This window comes from Microcaecilia unicolor, chromosome 3 (assembly GCF_901765095.1).
Source record: "Microcaecilia unicolor chromosome 3, aMicUni1.1, whole genome shotgun sequence".
Classification (NCBI taxonomy): Eukaryota; Metazoa; Chordata; class Amphibia; order Gymnophiona; family Siphonopidae; genus Microcaecilia; species Microcaecilia unicolor.
In genome coordinates, this window is record NC_044033.1 from 184,971,954 (window position 1) to 184,989,888 (window position 17,935).

At 43.7% G+C, this 17,935-nt stretch overlaps 1 protein-coding gene across 3 annotated transcripts in view; it reads left to right on the forward strand.

Moving 5' to 3' along the window:
- The window catches only part of IKZF4 (IKAROS family zinc finger 4), a 154,237-nt gene that overhangs the window by 99,218 nt on the left and 37,084 nt on the right, over positions 1-17,935 (forward strand). For all 3 annotated transcript variants that reach the window (XM_030196745.1, XM_030196747.1, XM_030196746.1), the window contains 2 exons: positions 7,490-7,750; positions 7,972-8,184. In XM_030196745.1, coding sequence (XP_030052605.1) covers positions 7,490-7,750; positions 7,972-8,184 — 474 coding nt within the window. The remainder of the gene's footprint in view (positions 1-7,489; positions 7,751-7,971; positions 8,185-17,935) is intronic.

A 17,935-nucleotide genomic window follows, 5' to 3' on the forward strand; every position in this document is an offset into this window, starting at 1 on the left:
AGCAAGGCTATCGGCTCATTTCGCTCTGCAAAAATCAAAATCAGCTAACTAATCCTGTCTTATAGTTCTAGTGAAGCTGTACAGCGGTATACCATCTATATAAGACTTTATAACCATTTTCAGTCATACTGCCAGATATGGAGACATTTAAAAAGATAAGAAATACCTTTTTTTTCCACCTAGTAAGTTCATATGTATGTCCTGGAAAAGAAAATAAGTTGATACCTTTTTTATTGGACATAACTTAATACATTAAATGTATTAAGTTATGTCCAATAAAAAAGGTATCATCTTATTTTCTTTTCCATGTTTTATTTTGTTTGATTTCTATTGATAACCTTAATTTAAATCTATTTTATTGATGGAATAACATCAAATACAACAGTTAAATCACAGTGAAACATTTCTTATACATGTAGTTCCATACATTTTCTCCCCCCCCCTTTCTCTTCCCTCCCACCAACCCTTCCCTTCCCTATGCCCCAACCCCATTCCAATCCCAACGTTATGCAAAAACTCCAACAAGTGCTTACCAATATTAAATCTCTAACCCGCTTAATCCTTTATATAACTTAAGGTCGCCCACATAACAAACACCGCTATGTCATCAAAAAGCTTCCAACAGTGCCCCACTCCTTTGATGTCTTGCTAACAAAGATGCGCAAGGGCCTTTGGCTCTTATAGCCCCCCGTCGCAGTAGGTCACCACTGTGGAGTACATGTTCATTGAACCCGTGTTAATATTTGCCATTAGGATTTACGCATATTATGACATTATATACTTGCAACAAATCAAACTCAAAACTTGAACATACCTTTCGACAGCACTCCCAATGCCAATTGAACATTATCCCGTACCAGTCAACCTTTTCTTCCCCCTACCCCTCCCCCCAACTCCCTCCCTCTTACCTATCCCCTTTCCTCTTCACTATAGCACCACTTAGTAGCAAGTGAGCATGTGATAGACACAGAATATACCCCCCCTACAACAACTTGATATCCCAATCTTCTCATGTGGGTACTGTAGCGAACATGACAGTAAGAATTGAGGCTTCCAACCTCCTCTTCCACTCATCGCACCTTTAACTTCCAGCAATGACGGCTTACCACAAATTCTCAACACATTCGTTCCTATCACTTCTCTTCCATGCACCCGATCTAACCTAAAACATTCAATACTTGACTCCTTGCTCTTGGGGATATTTTTTGCAAATAGGCCCCCCAGACTTTCATGAACCGCTGCTGCCTCTTTGGTAAGCTACGAGCATCCTGCATTTCCCATAACATCAGCTCATGAAGCTTGTTCCTCCAGTACCAATAAGAGGGGCCTTTATCCATGATCCAATGGTTGAGAATACATTTTTTCCCCAAAATGCAAACTTTGCTAAGAAAAATCTTTTCCTCTAGTGAACCTCTATTCCAAACCCTCACTGAACTAAATAAGACCCGCTCAAAGGACAGGTCCACCTGATATCCAAGGACCCAACTTAGGAACCAGGAGAGAGCCGACCAGAACCCCTGTATCACCCTGCACTGCCACACACCGTGGAGAAACGATGCATTGTCCACTGCACACTTGGGGCATTCACTGGTTTCCACCATACCCGCATACCACGCCTGTTTAGCTGAAAAATATGCCCTATGGATAGTTCTAAAGTGGCATGCCTGTAACTCAGAACTAAGCACCACCCTTACGCCTCCCTGAAGCGCGGCTAATATAATCCCCTCTATTATTGTACTTCCTGGCTCCATTTCTCAGCTAATGGTTTAACATCTCTTTTAGGTTGTTTCCCTATCAGCACCTTGTGAAACCAGGACACTGATATTTGTCCAGCTGCATCCCCGGCCAGGAGCTCCCTGATACTCATCCCAAACTCTGGTAGTAGGTCTGCGGCGGGGAGGCTATATATATAATGTGATAATTGGTAGTAAGCTAGTTTCGCTAATATTCCTCCAGCACAGAGCCTCTCAAATTCTAAATAAGTCATGACTTTCCCATCTCTCTGTAGGAAATACTCTAAAAGTATCATTCCCTTTTTCTCCAGGTCTCGAAAGACCTTATTTTCCCTCCCAGGCAAAAAATCCCCATTGCCCATAATGGGCAGCAGTACACTCTGTTCCGGATTATGCCCTAAAAGTCCCGCTACCTCTCTCCACAAATAACGCAAAGGCTGCAAAAGGCAACTACGTTTTACCCCTTGCGGGAGATTACTAAATTTTGTGTGCAAGAGGTAATTAAGGTGCCAGGGGCTAAAGTACAGGCGCTCCAATTGTGTATCAGTGTATGTAGCCGTGCCCAAAACCCAATCTCCCAGATGGCGCAGTAGACATACTTGGTTATATGTGCGCATATCAGGAATCCCCAGTCCCCCACTCACCTGGGTCCCGCCAAGACTATTCCACCTGAGTTTTGGTTTCCGCCCCGCCCAACAAAAACGATTTACCTGTCTCTGGTGGGCTTTTAAATCTTTTTTCCATAACCGTATTGGCAATGTTTGCAACATGTATAGCCACTTCGGGAACACCAGCATACGATACAAATGTATCCTTCCCATCAGTGACAACGGCAAGGAGGTCCACTTGGCCAACTGTACCTTTGTGTTCTGCAATAACTGAGGACCATTACAGGCGTACAGCCTTGTTGGATCTATTGTTAATTGGATACCCAGATACGTAAAGGATCCAGTCACCCAGCGCAGCGGGAACTGTTCCCAGTCCGCCCTCCTGACCTCCGGACTCGCCAGGGCCTCAGATTTCATATAATTTAAGTGTAACCCTGAAAATTCTCCATATTCCTTTATGCTTTCCATAAGATATCCCAAGGAACTCTTTGGATTTATAATTAACACCAACAAATCATCGGCGAATGCCGCAATTTTAAATACCCTATCTCGAATATGTACTCCTTGTATATCTGTATTAGTCCCAATCTCTCGTATCAATGGGTCAAGTGTTAACACGAAAAGGAGTGGGGAGAGAGGGCATCCCTGGCGCGTTCCCTGGCCTATAGGAAACCACTCCGACCCTAGACCATTGACCAAGACTCGCGCCCGAGGGTCAGTATATAGTGCCCTAACAGCCTGTAGAAAGAATCCATTCATCCCATACGCCTTAAGTGTTTCGAAAAGAAACCCCCAGTCCACCCTGTCGAAAGCCTTTTCGGCGTCAAAACTAATTAACATTGCTGGTGTTCCCTCCCTCTGCACTTTTTCCAAAGCTAGAATTATTCTTCGCATGTTCTTTGCTATTTTCCTTCCCCTTATAAATCCCACCTGCGGTTCCTCCACCAAAGCAGGGAGATACCTGGCCAACCTATTGGCTAACAATTTAGCCAGAAATTTAGCCTCTTAATTCAAAAGTGATATCGGTCGGTATGATTCTGGGCGATTGGCAGGCTTACCCGGCTTTAACAGCACTGTTATGTGAGCCTGATTCATATATAATGGCATGGATCCCCGCTGAACTGTTAAATTAAAGACCTCAGTCAGAATCGGGCAAATTTCAGTCTGCAATAGCTTATAAAATTCGTTCTGCATTCCGTCCGGGCCTGGTGTCTTCCCCAAGGGACTCTGCTTAACTACCCACATCACCTCCTCCACCGTAAAATCTGCATTTAATACCCGGAGTTCCTCATCTTCTAATCTAGGCAGATCTATACCAGTCAGATAAGTCTCGCTAGGCGTGACTAAGTCATCTTGCGGCTGATACAGTTGCTCAAAAAATTTCTTGAATACTCCTGAGATTTCACTATCCTGATGTACCATGGCTCCTTGTTCATTTGCCAGCGTTAGCACCTTACGGTAGCCTGCCTTCCTACCCATCATCCGTGCCAAAAACTTCCCTCCCTTGTTAGCAAACTTATACAGCCGATACTTATAATAGGCCAGGGACCTCTGAACTATACGATGCGCTAGCTCATTAAGACTCTGTTGTGCCTCTAACAGCTGAACCCGGAGCCTTTGCGAATGTCCCTCACTATATTGTCGCCTCAGCATAGTTACTCTCTTCTCTAATCTAAGTGTCTCTTGTTTTCTCACTTTCTGTTTAAAACTTGTGTATGCTATAGTCTCTCCCCTGAGAACCGCCTTAGCAGTCTCCCAGTAGAGCATTGGATCCGCCCTATGAATGTCATTGGTCTTACTGAAATCTTTCCAACATTGAACCAAGTGGGGAAGAAACTGCCCATCCCGATATAACTAGCTTGGAAATTGCCACACCTTGTCGCCTCTCCTCCCCTCATCTAACTGTAATCTCACCATTACCCAGGCATGATCAGAGACCACAACTGGACCGGTCCGAGCGGTATCCACCTGTGTGAACAAGTCCTCTGTGACAAATATATAGTCAATTCGAGACCAAGTGGAGTGAGCCCTCGATGGATGGGTATAGTCCCTCTCAAGAGGGTTACGTGTTCTCCACACGTCCACCACAGCAAATGCCTCTTCTAGCGCCGCTATTCCCCTCCGAGGTCCAGCCAGCTCTCTCCCCGTTGGTTTAGACCCGTCCAGTGCTGGATCTGCTGCCTCATTAAAATCTCCCCCCATTATAATGGGTATCCCTCCCAAACCCTGCAATGTACGAATAAGCTGCATATAAAATTGTTTTTCGAATGGTGCATAGATATTACAAAGTATAACCGGTTGTCTATCCAACACTACAGATGCCAGCACATATCTCCCTTTGTCATCTCTCACTACCTTGCCAACCTCCACATGTATACCTTTTCTTACCAATGTGAGCACTCCTCCCTTCCCTCCCACTGCTGGTGACTCAAAAATTTCGCATACCCACCAACGTTTCAATTTAGTATGTTCTGCCTGTGTTAAGTGTGTCTCCTGTAGAAATGCAATTGACGCCTTTTGATCATTCAGAGTTTTTAAAATTTTTTGCCTCTTAACTGGTGAATGTATACCCCCCACATTCCAAGTTAAAACCTGTAGTGGAGCCATGTAGTCTCTACATATCTGTCAATGCCTCCATATGATATTCCTATAATCTCAACGGCGAGGTGTCCCAGCCACCACCTCCCCGGTGCGTCCTTCCATTCTATCACAACTATTTCGTCACACCACTCATCCTTCACATCCTCACATCGTGCATATTTGTGATCTGTACCCCCCCTCCCCTCCCCCCTGTAACTCTTCAGAGTCTTCTTCTTGTCTCGGACTTCTCTCACTCCTGGAAGCCCCTGGCCCATCAGCACCTACTTATTTTTCGGACCCCACCCCTCAGGACGCCACCCAAGTCATGGTCAGGTGGCCCTCACAAAACCCAAATCCCCCACAGCCACTGAAACCTCTCTGTGTTCTTACCATCATAACTGTCCTCCCAAGAAAACATTAACAATTAACTTACAACCACAACTTTCAAATAACCCCCACATTATTCATCACTTCTGGGTCCGTGGCCCCCACCCACAGAGAAACGTAGGAGGGGGCCACCCGACTGTCCAGCAAAGTTCATACCCAGTACTATCTCATGTGTCGGGCTCCTTCATGTCCTTGTCTAGGAACTGCTGGGCCTCCTGTGTGGTCTGGAAAGAACGCCACTGGTTCCGATGGTGAATCTTCAAAATGGGGGGGGCAATCAGGAAATATATACAGCACTATCCTGCCCGAAGCTTGTGCCCACGATATGCCTCAGAAAAAAAAAAGGACAAAAACTTGTGCCTCCCCCAGATACTCTGCTGCTCTCAGTCACTTGCCTGCTCAAACCCGTCTGAGCCTCACTTCTACTCCAGGGTTCGCGTTGCGTCTGAGGGGTCTGCTGTGCCTGCTTCCGATCTTCACTTCTCTGCCTCCAGTTTTTAACAGGTTCTGACTTCTCCCCTCGCGTGCGTCCTTTCTCCCCTGATCACCGCTGGCCTCTGGGTTTCACAGGTTTCGTTTCTCTTCTGCCGCCGCCATCTTGGAAATGCGGGTCGTGAGAAACTCTGCGCGGGGGCTGCCTGCTTCTATGGTGGGGCCGTTCGTAGGTGCTTCCTGGTCTCCGCTACCCTCTGATGTCCCTTAGAGCCATCGGAAGCGGTGCCGGTGCCGTTGGTTTCGGGGCTTCGCTCGAGCGGTACGGAGCTCACAGCTCGACGTCCATCTTGCCGCTCGGCTCCACCGGAAGTCCTTGATAACCTTAAGAGTGGACTAACACGGCTACCACACTCCTCTACTTAATATGTATGTCCCAAATCTGTGTTCCATCTAGCTGTGTACCACAATGTGGAGATCCCACCTCTGCCACATCCAGATTTCAGTGTCCAGACCCTGTCTTTCTACCCCAAAAGAATGGAGTCAAAGTCTGTGTAGTTTTTTTTTTTTGTCTCCTTGATCCCAACATAATTGGCATATCAGTCATAAAAAAGACTCTAGCAAATTGGTTGACACCTTGCATACAATTCTGTTATGGACAAATGGGTGCTCCTTTAACCTCTGGTTAGAGCTACTGCAGCCACAGTGGGTTGCCTAAAGTCTGCCTCATTGAATACTATCTCTGTAAAGCAGCAACATTGTCCTCGCTTCATATATTCACTTCACACTGGTAATAGACCAAGCCATAATAAAGAACAGAGCCTTTTGTCAAGCTATTCCAACCAACCTGTCCATGTGAGGTAGCAATTCTTGTCTTTTGTACTGCGGACTGGACCTAAGTATGGGTTGACTCAAAAAGCGAGCAGCCCTTAGCTTGGGAGTTGCTCACTTGTGTGCTTGACTCAGTCTTTCTTGCTTGTTGATGGGAAAAGCATTGTTGCTCACCACTAACAGGTGTTTTCTGTAGACAACAGGATCAATATGGCCCATAGTCCTTCCCTGCTTCCCTAGAGTTGCTTGATTGTTTGAGTTTGGAACTAACTGAGGCGCTAACAAGACCACTGTGTGCGGGAAGGGCTGTGCATGCTCAGAAATTTACACCAAGTTCTGAGCCCTAGGAGAGCTCTTACTGACCTGGCATCATCAGATGACATAACCCACTTGTGTGCCTGATCAGTCCTGCTATCTACGGAAAACATCTATTACAGGTGAGCAACAATGCTTTATAAAATTAGCCCCCACATGCCTTATTAGTTCTTGTTTGTATGTGGATTGGCCATCTTTATAGAGTTAAAAAAAATAATAATAACAAAAAGCAGAAATATAAGTCAAAATCAATCCCAGCTATTGTGGAGCTGTGCAAATTGAGGTGCTGCTGAGCTGTTCACAGCTGAAAACCTTTGCTAGAGTTATTTTAGTGCATTAAAAGCGCTGATTTTGCACATGTTCTGGACCCCACTTAAAAAGAAACGTTTTATTTTCAACAGTAACTGCATTTTTTGCACACTTTTCAGAAGCTATTATACATCTTGAGGCCTTAAGCAGGTACCAGGCCATCCATTAGAGGCAGGTGTGCAGCCATTACCTGCGTATTAGGCCTAGAAAGCACAGTGCACTCATATTTGCATTGAAGATGCTTTCTAGTCCCCACTTACTGAAATTTCTTTATATTTTTCTTTCTCCCTACAGCGAACTCCATCAAAGTGGAGCTGTACAGTGATGAAGAGGCGGGCCGGCTGCTGGTACAGGATGAGCAGATGAGTGAGAAGGAGGATAGCGTGATAGTGGACGATTCCCTGGCTGAGCCTCTAGGGTACTGTGATGGGACAGGGCAGGACCCTCACTCACCTGGGGGTATCCGGCTCCCCAACGGCAAGCTCAAGTGCGACATCTGTGGCATGGTCTGTATTGGCCCCAACGTCCTGATGGTGCACAAGCGCAGCCATACAGGTGAGTTCTTGGTGACACTGAATAGAAGAGAGATGTACTGCTTGTCTAGCACACAGTCTGGCTAGGGGTGTCTGTAGTTACAGGTATATGCAGCCTGTCTAGTGCACAGTCTGGGTTCAGGATGAAGGGATGTGCAAAGTAACCAGCATGGAGTATTTTCTACGTGTCTGCTGTTGAGGTCTCTGTGATGCTCAAAGGCCCTATCCTTTGCATTTTCTCAGATATGGCTGTTTGTCAGCAAGTGACTTTCTGCTGCCTGCTTTCAGGTGAAAGACCCTTTCACTGTAACCAGTGTGGAGCCTCCTTCACTCAGAAAGGAAACCTTCTGCGTCACATCAAGCTGCATTCAGGCGAGAAACCCTTCAAATGTCCTTTCTGCAACTATGCCTGTCGGCGGAGGGACGCATTGACAGGACATCTGCGCACGCATTCCGGTGGGTAGTACTGCAGCTAATTCATGGAGTTGGAATGGGCATTGGCATATGCACTGAGAGAAAAGTGCAGGAGGCCTAAAGACATCTTGTTAACTTTTCAAGTCTCACCTCCTTGCAGGGTTTGGAGAGGTAGTAAAGCATATTAAGGCTTTGCACACAGGTTAATTCAGCTTTTGTGGCACCCTATCTAGAAACGAGTTTTGCGATTGAGCTAACTGTGCACAAAGCCTCGGGTAGACATTAGTGCACAGGTTATTTAAAACCCATGGTAGTGAAGACATTAACTATTTGTCGCAGATGCAAAGAAGTGCGCAGAAGACCCAAAGGCTTAACACAGCATTTTCTAATGCTGGGATTTTAACACAAAGCCTTTGTAAAAGGGTTAGCTCATTCTTTCTTCTGTGTGTTGTCACACGTTTTCTTGAAGTCAGATAATGGTGAGTGTCCTGAGATGAGACCAGGAAAGATAGCAGCCATGGTCCTTGCAGAAGAGAGTAATGGTGACCACTAATAATTATTATACCAACCAATATATGACCAACCAATATATGACACTGATTTTCATTTGCAGTGCTAATGACTGGTCAGTATCATATCTTTGAAGAAACATTACATTGCCATAGTGAAAGCAGAGAAAGACGTATAAATAACTTGAAAATGTATATGAAAGAAAGGACTCTTTTTTTTTTTTTTTTTTTTCAAACTGCGGTAAAAAGTGGTCTTAGCATACCCTTACACGGGTCTTTTCCAAGTGCTAAGGCCATTTTTACCTCAGCCATAAAAATGACTAGTTTGTATATTTTTGTATTAATGACCATGCACTAACATTGCCTTTAGTGTGCGGCCATTAAAAAAAAATTTACTGGGGAGGGGTCACATGAGGCCAGTCTGCTGAGTAGATGCCTGTCTGTTCTGCTTCTCTTACTCGCACGGAAATCTGTGGTATAACTCGGCAAATTCTCCCCTCATTGCTCTGGATGAATGCAGCAGTGTAGGGAACTTTGCAGGGCACTGCTGGTGTGCTTTGTGGGGCTCTCCATACAGACGGAGTATGGCATACCAGCTGAACTCCCATGGCCTAGCAAGGAGCGCATGCAACTCGCAAGCCCCAAGATGGCAACATCTTCTAGCATTATCTTAGTCACTTTGCAGGTGGTGGCAGTTCGAACTGACCAAACAACTCACCGCTGTGCTGGATGAGTGTCTTCAAGTGTCAGTGGATGACATTAAAGAAAATCTGGAATTATTTCTCCACAAAGCAGGGGTCCTGGGTAAGCGAGTCATTCTCGGTGTGTGAGTTGGGGAGGAAGTCCCTTCTTTCTGGGCCTGGAGAAATCGTATGCATGCATTGATTCTTCTGGAATGACAGCATGCTAAATGCTCTCCCAAGCGTTTGAAATTATTTTTTGCAGTGTGGGATGTGTGCATTAGGTTCCTTCCGAATAGAGCCATGAGCTTAATTCTAAATTCTTCTTGATTAGGTGTACATCTGTAGGACAAAGCAAGAAACCCCAGTTTTGTTTTGATTCATTTTGATTGGAGACCTCGTGCCACACCCACCTCAGATTTGTTTTTTTCTTCTGTGGAGGGGGGGGGGGGGGGACTGGAGTTGGGACACTGATACATCTTATGGAAAGTTTGATGATGGATTTTTCTCCTTTCTAAGTTTCTAGCTTATTCAGTACCTGTTGAGTTGTATTATTTGTCAATTTATCATGCTCATGTGGTTGTATGTGATACGTTATCTTCTTTGAACCGTAAAGAAATCAAGCAGCAGGGCTCAGGCAGAGGAGAAGATCGTGTGCTAGGGGGACTGTGCTGACTCGGCAGGTGCCTAATTGCTGTGGAATCTCAGTGCCAGCAATTATCACAGCAAGATGACAACCAGGAAAATAGAAGCTGCTTACAACAGTGTGAGAATCATTCGTCTGCCCTAGTCTGTGAAGGACAGAGAGCTTTGGGACTTTACTGAAAAGTGGCTTCCCATCACTTAGGCCTTCAACCCGTGGATGGTGTCATGCGGGTGGAACGTGTACATCGTGTGGGCGCTATCAGAGAAGGGAGCCCAACTTTGGCATAAGTGAACGAAATGGAATCTGCTAGCCAATTGGAGATTGTGCGTTTTCTGATGGCGACTCCCCTCCTGTTGGGATCGAAAGAAACAAACAAACAATTGGGCGGACTGTCTGAAGGGCTTCATCCGCTCCACGTAAAAGGCCAATGCTCTCTTGCAGTCCAAGGTGTGCAAACTGCTTTCGCCAGGGTGGGTATGAGGACGGGGAAAGAATGTTGGCAAGACAATTGACAGGTTCAGATGGAACTCCGACACCACCTTCGGCAGGAACTTAGGGTGTGTGCGGAGGACTACTGTATTGTGATGAAACTTAGTATAAGGTGCATCCACTACTAAGGCCTGAAGCTCGCTGACCCTACGAGCTGAAGTAACAGCCACCAAGAAAATGACCTTCCAGGTCAAGTACTTCAGATGGCAGGAATTCAGTGGCTTGAAAGGAGCTTTCATCAGCTGAGTGAGAATGACGTTGAGATCCCATGACACAGGTGGAGTTTTGACAGGGGTCTTTAACAAAAGCAAACCTCTCATGAAGGTCTACCCATGTCCACCTGCTGCTACTTTGGTCACCCTGCTTGGTGGTCCTTTTCCAGAGGGTTTGGCCACCGCTAGATTAGAATTACCTCAAGACTCGGTGAGCCTTCAGGAATCTACAGTTTCTATGCCCTTGTTGGTGAATGGGCCTTAATTTTCCACAACCTGATTCTGATATTCATAGAGATATTTCCTTGCTTGGTACGTGGAATGTTGTTTCAAGGACTGAAAATTGGTTGAGAGGTTCAATTCCACAACTATGTTAATTTTCAAGACAAACTGTGGACAAATTGAGGGTCCTTTTAACAAGCTGTGGGGAAAAAGGGCCCTGCTATAGCAGTGGGGGCTGTTTTTCCTGCGTGTCAGGGCACTTTTTACTGCAATAGGTAAAAAAGCCCTCAGACACACATGGCCATTCAGTAAGAAAACTCTTACCACGTGGCCATATGGCGGGGAGCCCTTACTGCCACCCACTGAGGTGGTGATAAGGGCTCCTGTGCTAACCCGGCAGTAACCGGGCAGCGCGGCGATTCCCAATTACCACTGGGTTAGCGCCATGCAAGCCATTTCCAAGGGTTTTCTTTTTCGCCAGGAAATGGGCGGGCCTGCTGCCAGTGGCCACGTTAGGCTGGCGGTAGTCCCAGAAGAGCGAGCGATAAGCCCACATTGGGCTTACTGCCGCTCTGTAAAAGGGCCCCTGATTTGGAGTGAAGAGTTCTGACTGTTGACCGGAATCGGGCTTTAGCCATGTCACAAATTAAAACTTTGCAAATGATTAGCATGTCGGAAGTTAAGGACAGTCTTTTAATTCATAGACGATTGGATAACTTGGAAATTTTCTTGAGAGCTAGAAATTTACGTTTTTAAAATTTTCTCTACAGTAGATTAATGGTGCTTTTGAGGAAATACTTAAAGGAAGTTTTACATATTGCAGAAAATATTACTGTATTAAATTGTTACAGTGGTATAGTTCAGGAGCGCAGAATGAGGCACAAGGAAATGTAGACTCTAAACTTAACAGAATTCTGGGAGACTTCTCAGGATATTACTTCCTCTAGAACTACATTTCTAGTTACCTTTGGTTCTTTTCTAAGAAAGAAGAGAAATGTTTTGGGCAAAGTTATCTGTATTTTACTAGAGCTACTGAAATGATGTGGGAACAATTTCTGGATTATAAATTCCATGTTTTAGCTCTATGAGCAACTTTCTTTTTGAGATTTCCATGTAAATGTTTGATTTCATATGAGGAAAAGAATTTTGTTTTCTTTGATGCATCTTAATTAAAAAAAATTTCTGTTAGGGAGAAAGGTACTGGTGGTAATTAAGCCTTATTTAAGTGGAATAGATTGCGGATAGTTATATCCTGATTGCTTTTTTGGTTTTCTTATTGTATCTTCTGTGGTCCCCCAGTGATGCGGACTATGTTTATTTCTTATTTTATTGTGCTTTGCAATTAAAATGAATAAATTACAAAAAAAGGGATGTCATCATCCAGTTATCCCCCAAACTGTCAAAAAATCAACCATATCAGCTCCTCAAGACACATACAGGATAATTTTGTAGTTGGGAAAATGGACATTTAAGTCTGGCTGTTTAAAACTATGCAGATATTTTATAAAACTCACAGACCTTTTTATAATATACATGTAGCATTACCCAGGGCTGAACAAATTCTGGGAACAGGTCCTTATTGTATGTAGAAATTGAACCTTGGCCAATGAACTCGGTGCTGTCACTTCCAAAGAAAGATACATTGCATCCAACTTCATCGCAGCCCTCAAAGTTTAAGCTACATGGTGCAGGAATTTCAAGTGCAAAAGTCTCACGAGACTTGAGGCCATGACACTTGCACCAGAGATTGTACACCATATGACTTATAATTAATGACAGTTACCACAGATGCAAGTTAGATGTATTGCTGCTTTCTTTGTTGGTGATAATAGCAGCAGTGGGATATGACTTATAATTAATGACAGTTACCACAGATGCAAGTTAGATGTATTGCTGCTTTCTTTGTTGGTGATAATAGCAGCAGTGGGATGGTACATAAAGCCTTCTGTCTAGCTGAGAGGATGCCTGGGAGATGAGGGGTGTGGCTGATGGGGGTGCCTGGGGTGGGGGTAGGTGAGGGGTGACTGGCTGAGGGGATCTTAGTGATGGGGCTGACTGGCTAAAGTGCACATGGATGTTAGCTAAGGCCAGTCTTCCACACCAAGGCCTGGGGGTGGGGGTGACTGGCAACTCGCTGAAGGAATGTCTAGGAAGTGGAGAGGAGGGTGAGAGTTGAATGACTTGTAAAGATTAACGGTCAGGGCTGTTGGGAGGAGAGCTAGATTAGGTGAGGCCAGTATGCGGTAGGGGGGAACGACAGAGAGAGAGAGAGACTAGTAAGGACCTTGGTCATGGTAATATGCATTTTCCTCAAGTACAGCTATCAGGGGTCAGCAACATGCTGCTCGACAGCGCCTTAGAGGGTGAAGAGAGGCAATTGGCTTCTGCTGGCACTGTGCAGTGTCACATTAAGGGCACAATTTATTTAACTTTATTTTCTCACATTCACAGAGTGGGAAAGCAGTCTTAGTAACTTGTGCTGTAAATTTGATAGGGAGAAGGAGGAGTAGGCATTGTTAGAGAGGTCTCAGCAGCTGTCTCCTAAGTTCAAAGTAAATTTAAGGCCTAATGCCCCTGAATATACACCTATATTTGGCACTTTGTACAAGAGACAGGATTATTTTACAGTATAAATGTAAATGCACAAATGTGTCATCACAGTGGGATAAGCCACAACATGTGTATGTGTATGGCATATTTTACAAACTTTTACTAACAGTGATCAGTAATTAGGGAGCCCCACTCAGGAAGGCACACTGGCCATGAGGAGGGAGAGTTGGTATTTGGAGGGATAGTCAAGTTTTCCAGGACCCACAGACAAATTAGTCAGGGGTTCCACATGACAGTGAGCAGGTGTTGGTGCCAATGGGTTAAAGTGCCGTAGTATGGATTTATTGCCATTATAAAACACAGAATCCCCCAGATTCAATAAATGGCAACTAAAGTTGCATGTGCAAATCAGCGCACTTAGCTGATTTGTGTGCACAATTTAATTGATTAACAAGCCAATCAGCACCAGTAATTGGCTGCTAAGAACCAGTTATTGGTGTTAATTGGCCTTAATTAGGATTTACGCAGATTGTATTCTATAACAATCCAGTGTAAATTCTAACACATGTAAATTTTGGAGAGTGTGGCTAGGGGCATTCCAAACTTTTATGCGCGTAAATATAGAATTCAGCCAAACTGCACCTAATTGAGGTGCATTTACACCTGCTTTAAGCAAGCATAATTAGCGGCATCTAAAGTTAGGCTCAGTTTATGCCTTAAGCATTATTCTATAAAGGACACATACCCTTTATAGAATAGTGCTCAGCGTGTAAAGTTTTCGGCGCTGATTTTAGGTGTAATTTATAGAATTTACCCCAATATACATATACTGTGAAGGATCACCCAGAACATGCCTCCTTTCTGTACAAAGAAAACCTCATGTTATACCATTTATACATATAAGTGGTGCCTTTCTTAAAATTTCTACCTACATGTATACTCACTGCCTTGGATGAATCTTTTCATAAAGGTGATTAATAAATCCCAATAAATAAAATATTTTGGGACCTCTTCTTTTCTTGCTGTACATGTTTATGTTGTACTGTGATCTCCTCTTGTGGCTTTTAGGACCATCTTTTTGCTGATGATTCCCAACTCTTAACTCTCTACAGCAGAAATTTCACCTGAACTTCAATTGTAAATCTCAGTCTGCTCATCTAGCACAGCTACCTGGATGTCCCACCACCATCTAAAAAAGAATATGGCCAACTCAGATGTTATCTTTCTCTCTAAATCCCCTTCTCTATTTCTGTGGATAACAGTGTCATCCTCCTAGTTCCATCAGCTCATAAACCTTGGACCTCCATGAATGGTCCTTGGACCAGAACAGACAGATAAAATCTTCCTTCAGTGGGGCACTCCCAAGAAGAATCTATTTGCAGTAATATTTTGTTCCAGGAGAACCGAATGCAGACTAGCTGCAGATGTGTTATGTTTTTTGGGGAACAGATCCAGAGAAGCTGGGGGTTGGGAGGAGCATGTTTTCAGTGGCAGATTTTAACCCCACCTTCCAACATATTCATATTCTGCCCCTTTCTGCCTATGCCCCACCCACTCTCCACTCCTTCTGTAACACTTCTCTGCCAGCTTTGTACCATAAACAGCTTCAGATCTCACAGCTGACACTTCCTGCCTGTTAATCTTGCAGCAAGAAGTGTTGGCTGTGAAATTTTGAAACTGTTTGTGGTTGAGTACAGGCAGAGAGAATGCTCAGCCGTGACACTCAGATCCCCAGCATTTGGCAGGAGAAGGCACTCCAAAACAGGGGTCTCCCACTCAGTGCATGAGACTTGGCAGGTCTGTAGATCATCTGTATTCACTTAAATAAATTTTCAATTCTGCACGAGTCGCAATCAGGATTTCGGTCCAACCACAGTACCGAAACAGTACTAGTCACTCTCCTGACTAAATTTAAACAAGTAATCGCAACTGGCAACAACATACTTCTCTTACAATTTGACATGTCAAGTGCTTTCGACATGGTCAACCATGGAATATTACTACACATCCTAGAATACTTCGGAATTGGAGGTAATGTCCTTAACTGGTTCAAAGGCTTCCTGACCACAAGATCATACCAAGTAACAGTTAACTCAACTACATCAACCCCATGGATACCTGAATGTGGAGTCCCTCAAGGATCTCCCTTCTCACCAGCCCTCTTCAACCTAATGATGACACCATTAGCCAAGTTACTATCCAATCAGAACCTTAATCCATACATATACGCAGATGACGTCACAATTTACTTCCCATTCAAACATGATATAAAGGAAATCACCAACGATATCAACCAAAGCTTCCTAATCATGAACTCTTGGGCGGATGCATTTCAGCTGAAACTTAATGCAGAAAAAACACAATGCCTTATACTTCACAACATAACACAAATAAATTCACCACTATAACCACACCAAACTTTTCCCTTCCCATTGCTGACACTTTGAAAATTCTTGGAGTTACCATTGATCGCAATCTCACATTGGAAAATCAAGTGAAGAATACAACTAAGAAGATGTTCCATTCAATGTGGAAACTTAAAAGAGTAAAACCCTTCGCCCCAAGGGCTATTTTCCGCCATCTGGTGCAGTCATTGGTGCTGAGTTACCTAGACTACTGCAACGCACTCTATGCTGGCTGTAAAGAATATATTCTCAAAAAACTTCAGCCAGCCCAGAACACTGCAGCCAGACTCATATATGGAAAAACAAAATATGAAAGTGCAAAACCCCTAAGAGAAAAACTACACTGGCTTCCAATTAGAGAACGAATCGCGTTCAAGGTCTGCACTCTAGTTCATAAAATCATTCACGGAGATGCCCCGGCATACATGATAGACCTTGTTGACTTACCACCCAGGAATGCTAAAAGTTTGGCCCGCACATTCATTAATCTACACTTCCCCAGCTGCAAGGGACTAAAATACAGACTAACACACGCGTCCAGCTTTTCCTACATGAGCACGCAACTCTGGAATGCATTACCACTTAACTTAAAAACAAATTACGAATTAATCAACTTCCGTAAATCTCTGAAGACCTATCTATTCAACAAGGCTTACCACAACGAGCAATAATTTAATGAAAACACAATACCACTCCAACTACACTCTTTACACTCTCTCGCTATACCAGTATGCTTAATTCTATATTGCTATCCATGTACTCCATGCAACGCCAATGTATCACTTACTCCAGAATGGCGATTGCCATAACGGAACTTTGTAAGTTAATTTGATATTGTCATCCATGTATTTCATGTAACACCAATTGTTTCACTCTGGAATGGCGACTGCCATAAAGGAATATTGTAAGCCACATTGAGCCTGCAAATAGGTGGGAAAATGTGGGATACAAATACAACAAATAAATAAATAAATAAACCTCATACCTCCAGTTGCAAAAGCCATGTAAAACTCAGAAAGCACTAGTAAACTGTTAAGAGTAGCTCATTTTTGGCTGACAGGTTGCTTTCCAAATTTACAGGAGTAGTCTGTCAGAAACTCAGACAGGTTGTGTTTGCTCCACCACTGTCTAGCTCTCACTGCCTGAATGTTAAAGTTGATATAAATTATATCTTCTTTTTTTTTTCAGAGGGGGGGGGGGGGGGCAAGATGTCTCGGTTCTTTTTCAGGCTTTTAAGGAGTCCATTAGTTCAGTGTTCTTCAACCCTCTTCTGAATATATACTTAAACAGTTGCATTTTTTAGGATTGAATCAAAAAAGAGTGGAAGACACCATAAACAAGGTCCAGAAATGGCCAATGGCTGAGTTTATTCTTCAGATCTAACATGCAAAAGGGCGCAGAAAAGATCCAACTGACATGGGCCAAGTTTCAGCACGCAGGCCTTTGTCAGGGGTCCTCATAAATAAAATATGTTATGCATTTTATGCATAATATAAATGTAAAAAAATAGACCTAAATAAAGAAACTATGAATAATTGGAGAAGGTGAAGAGTCGTGTAATAAAATTACTATGAACTCAATAAACATAAATATCAGAAACCAATAGAAATTAAAAGAGAGGTGATGAATGCTACAAAAAATGATGCAAAATATGAGATGTTACAGAGTTGTTTATTGAATTCATAGTAATTAATTTTAAGCTGGTGTCTTCAGAGGAAGTGAGGTTGTTACCTGTAACAAGTGTTCTCTTGAAACAGTAGTTCACAAGGTTTTGGGAGTTATTCTCTACTCTCTGTAATCTCCACTAGCATTGAGCGCAGCTGCCTGGAAATCCCAAACATTAGCAGTAAAAACTTCTAGTCCTTACCGGAAAGTTTGGAAGTTTGTTCCATTTGGTAACGTGTGGTTCATCAGCTGCTGGCTTTAGAGGTAGACAGCTTTGCTTTACTGACACCTAAAGGTAAAGCCTTCCACACAACACAAATCTCAGATGTGTCACCTTCATTCAGAATATGCTAAAATCCATACAGGATCTAACAGAATCTGTTTGACAGGGTGACTCATTCTCTTTCCTCCAACT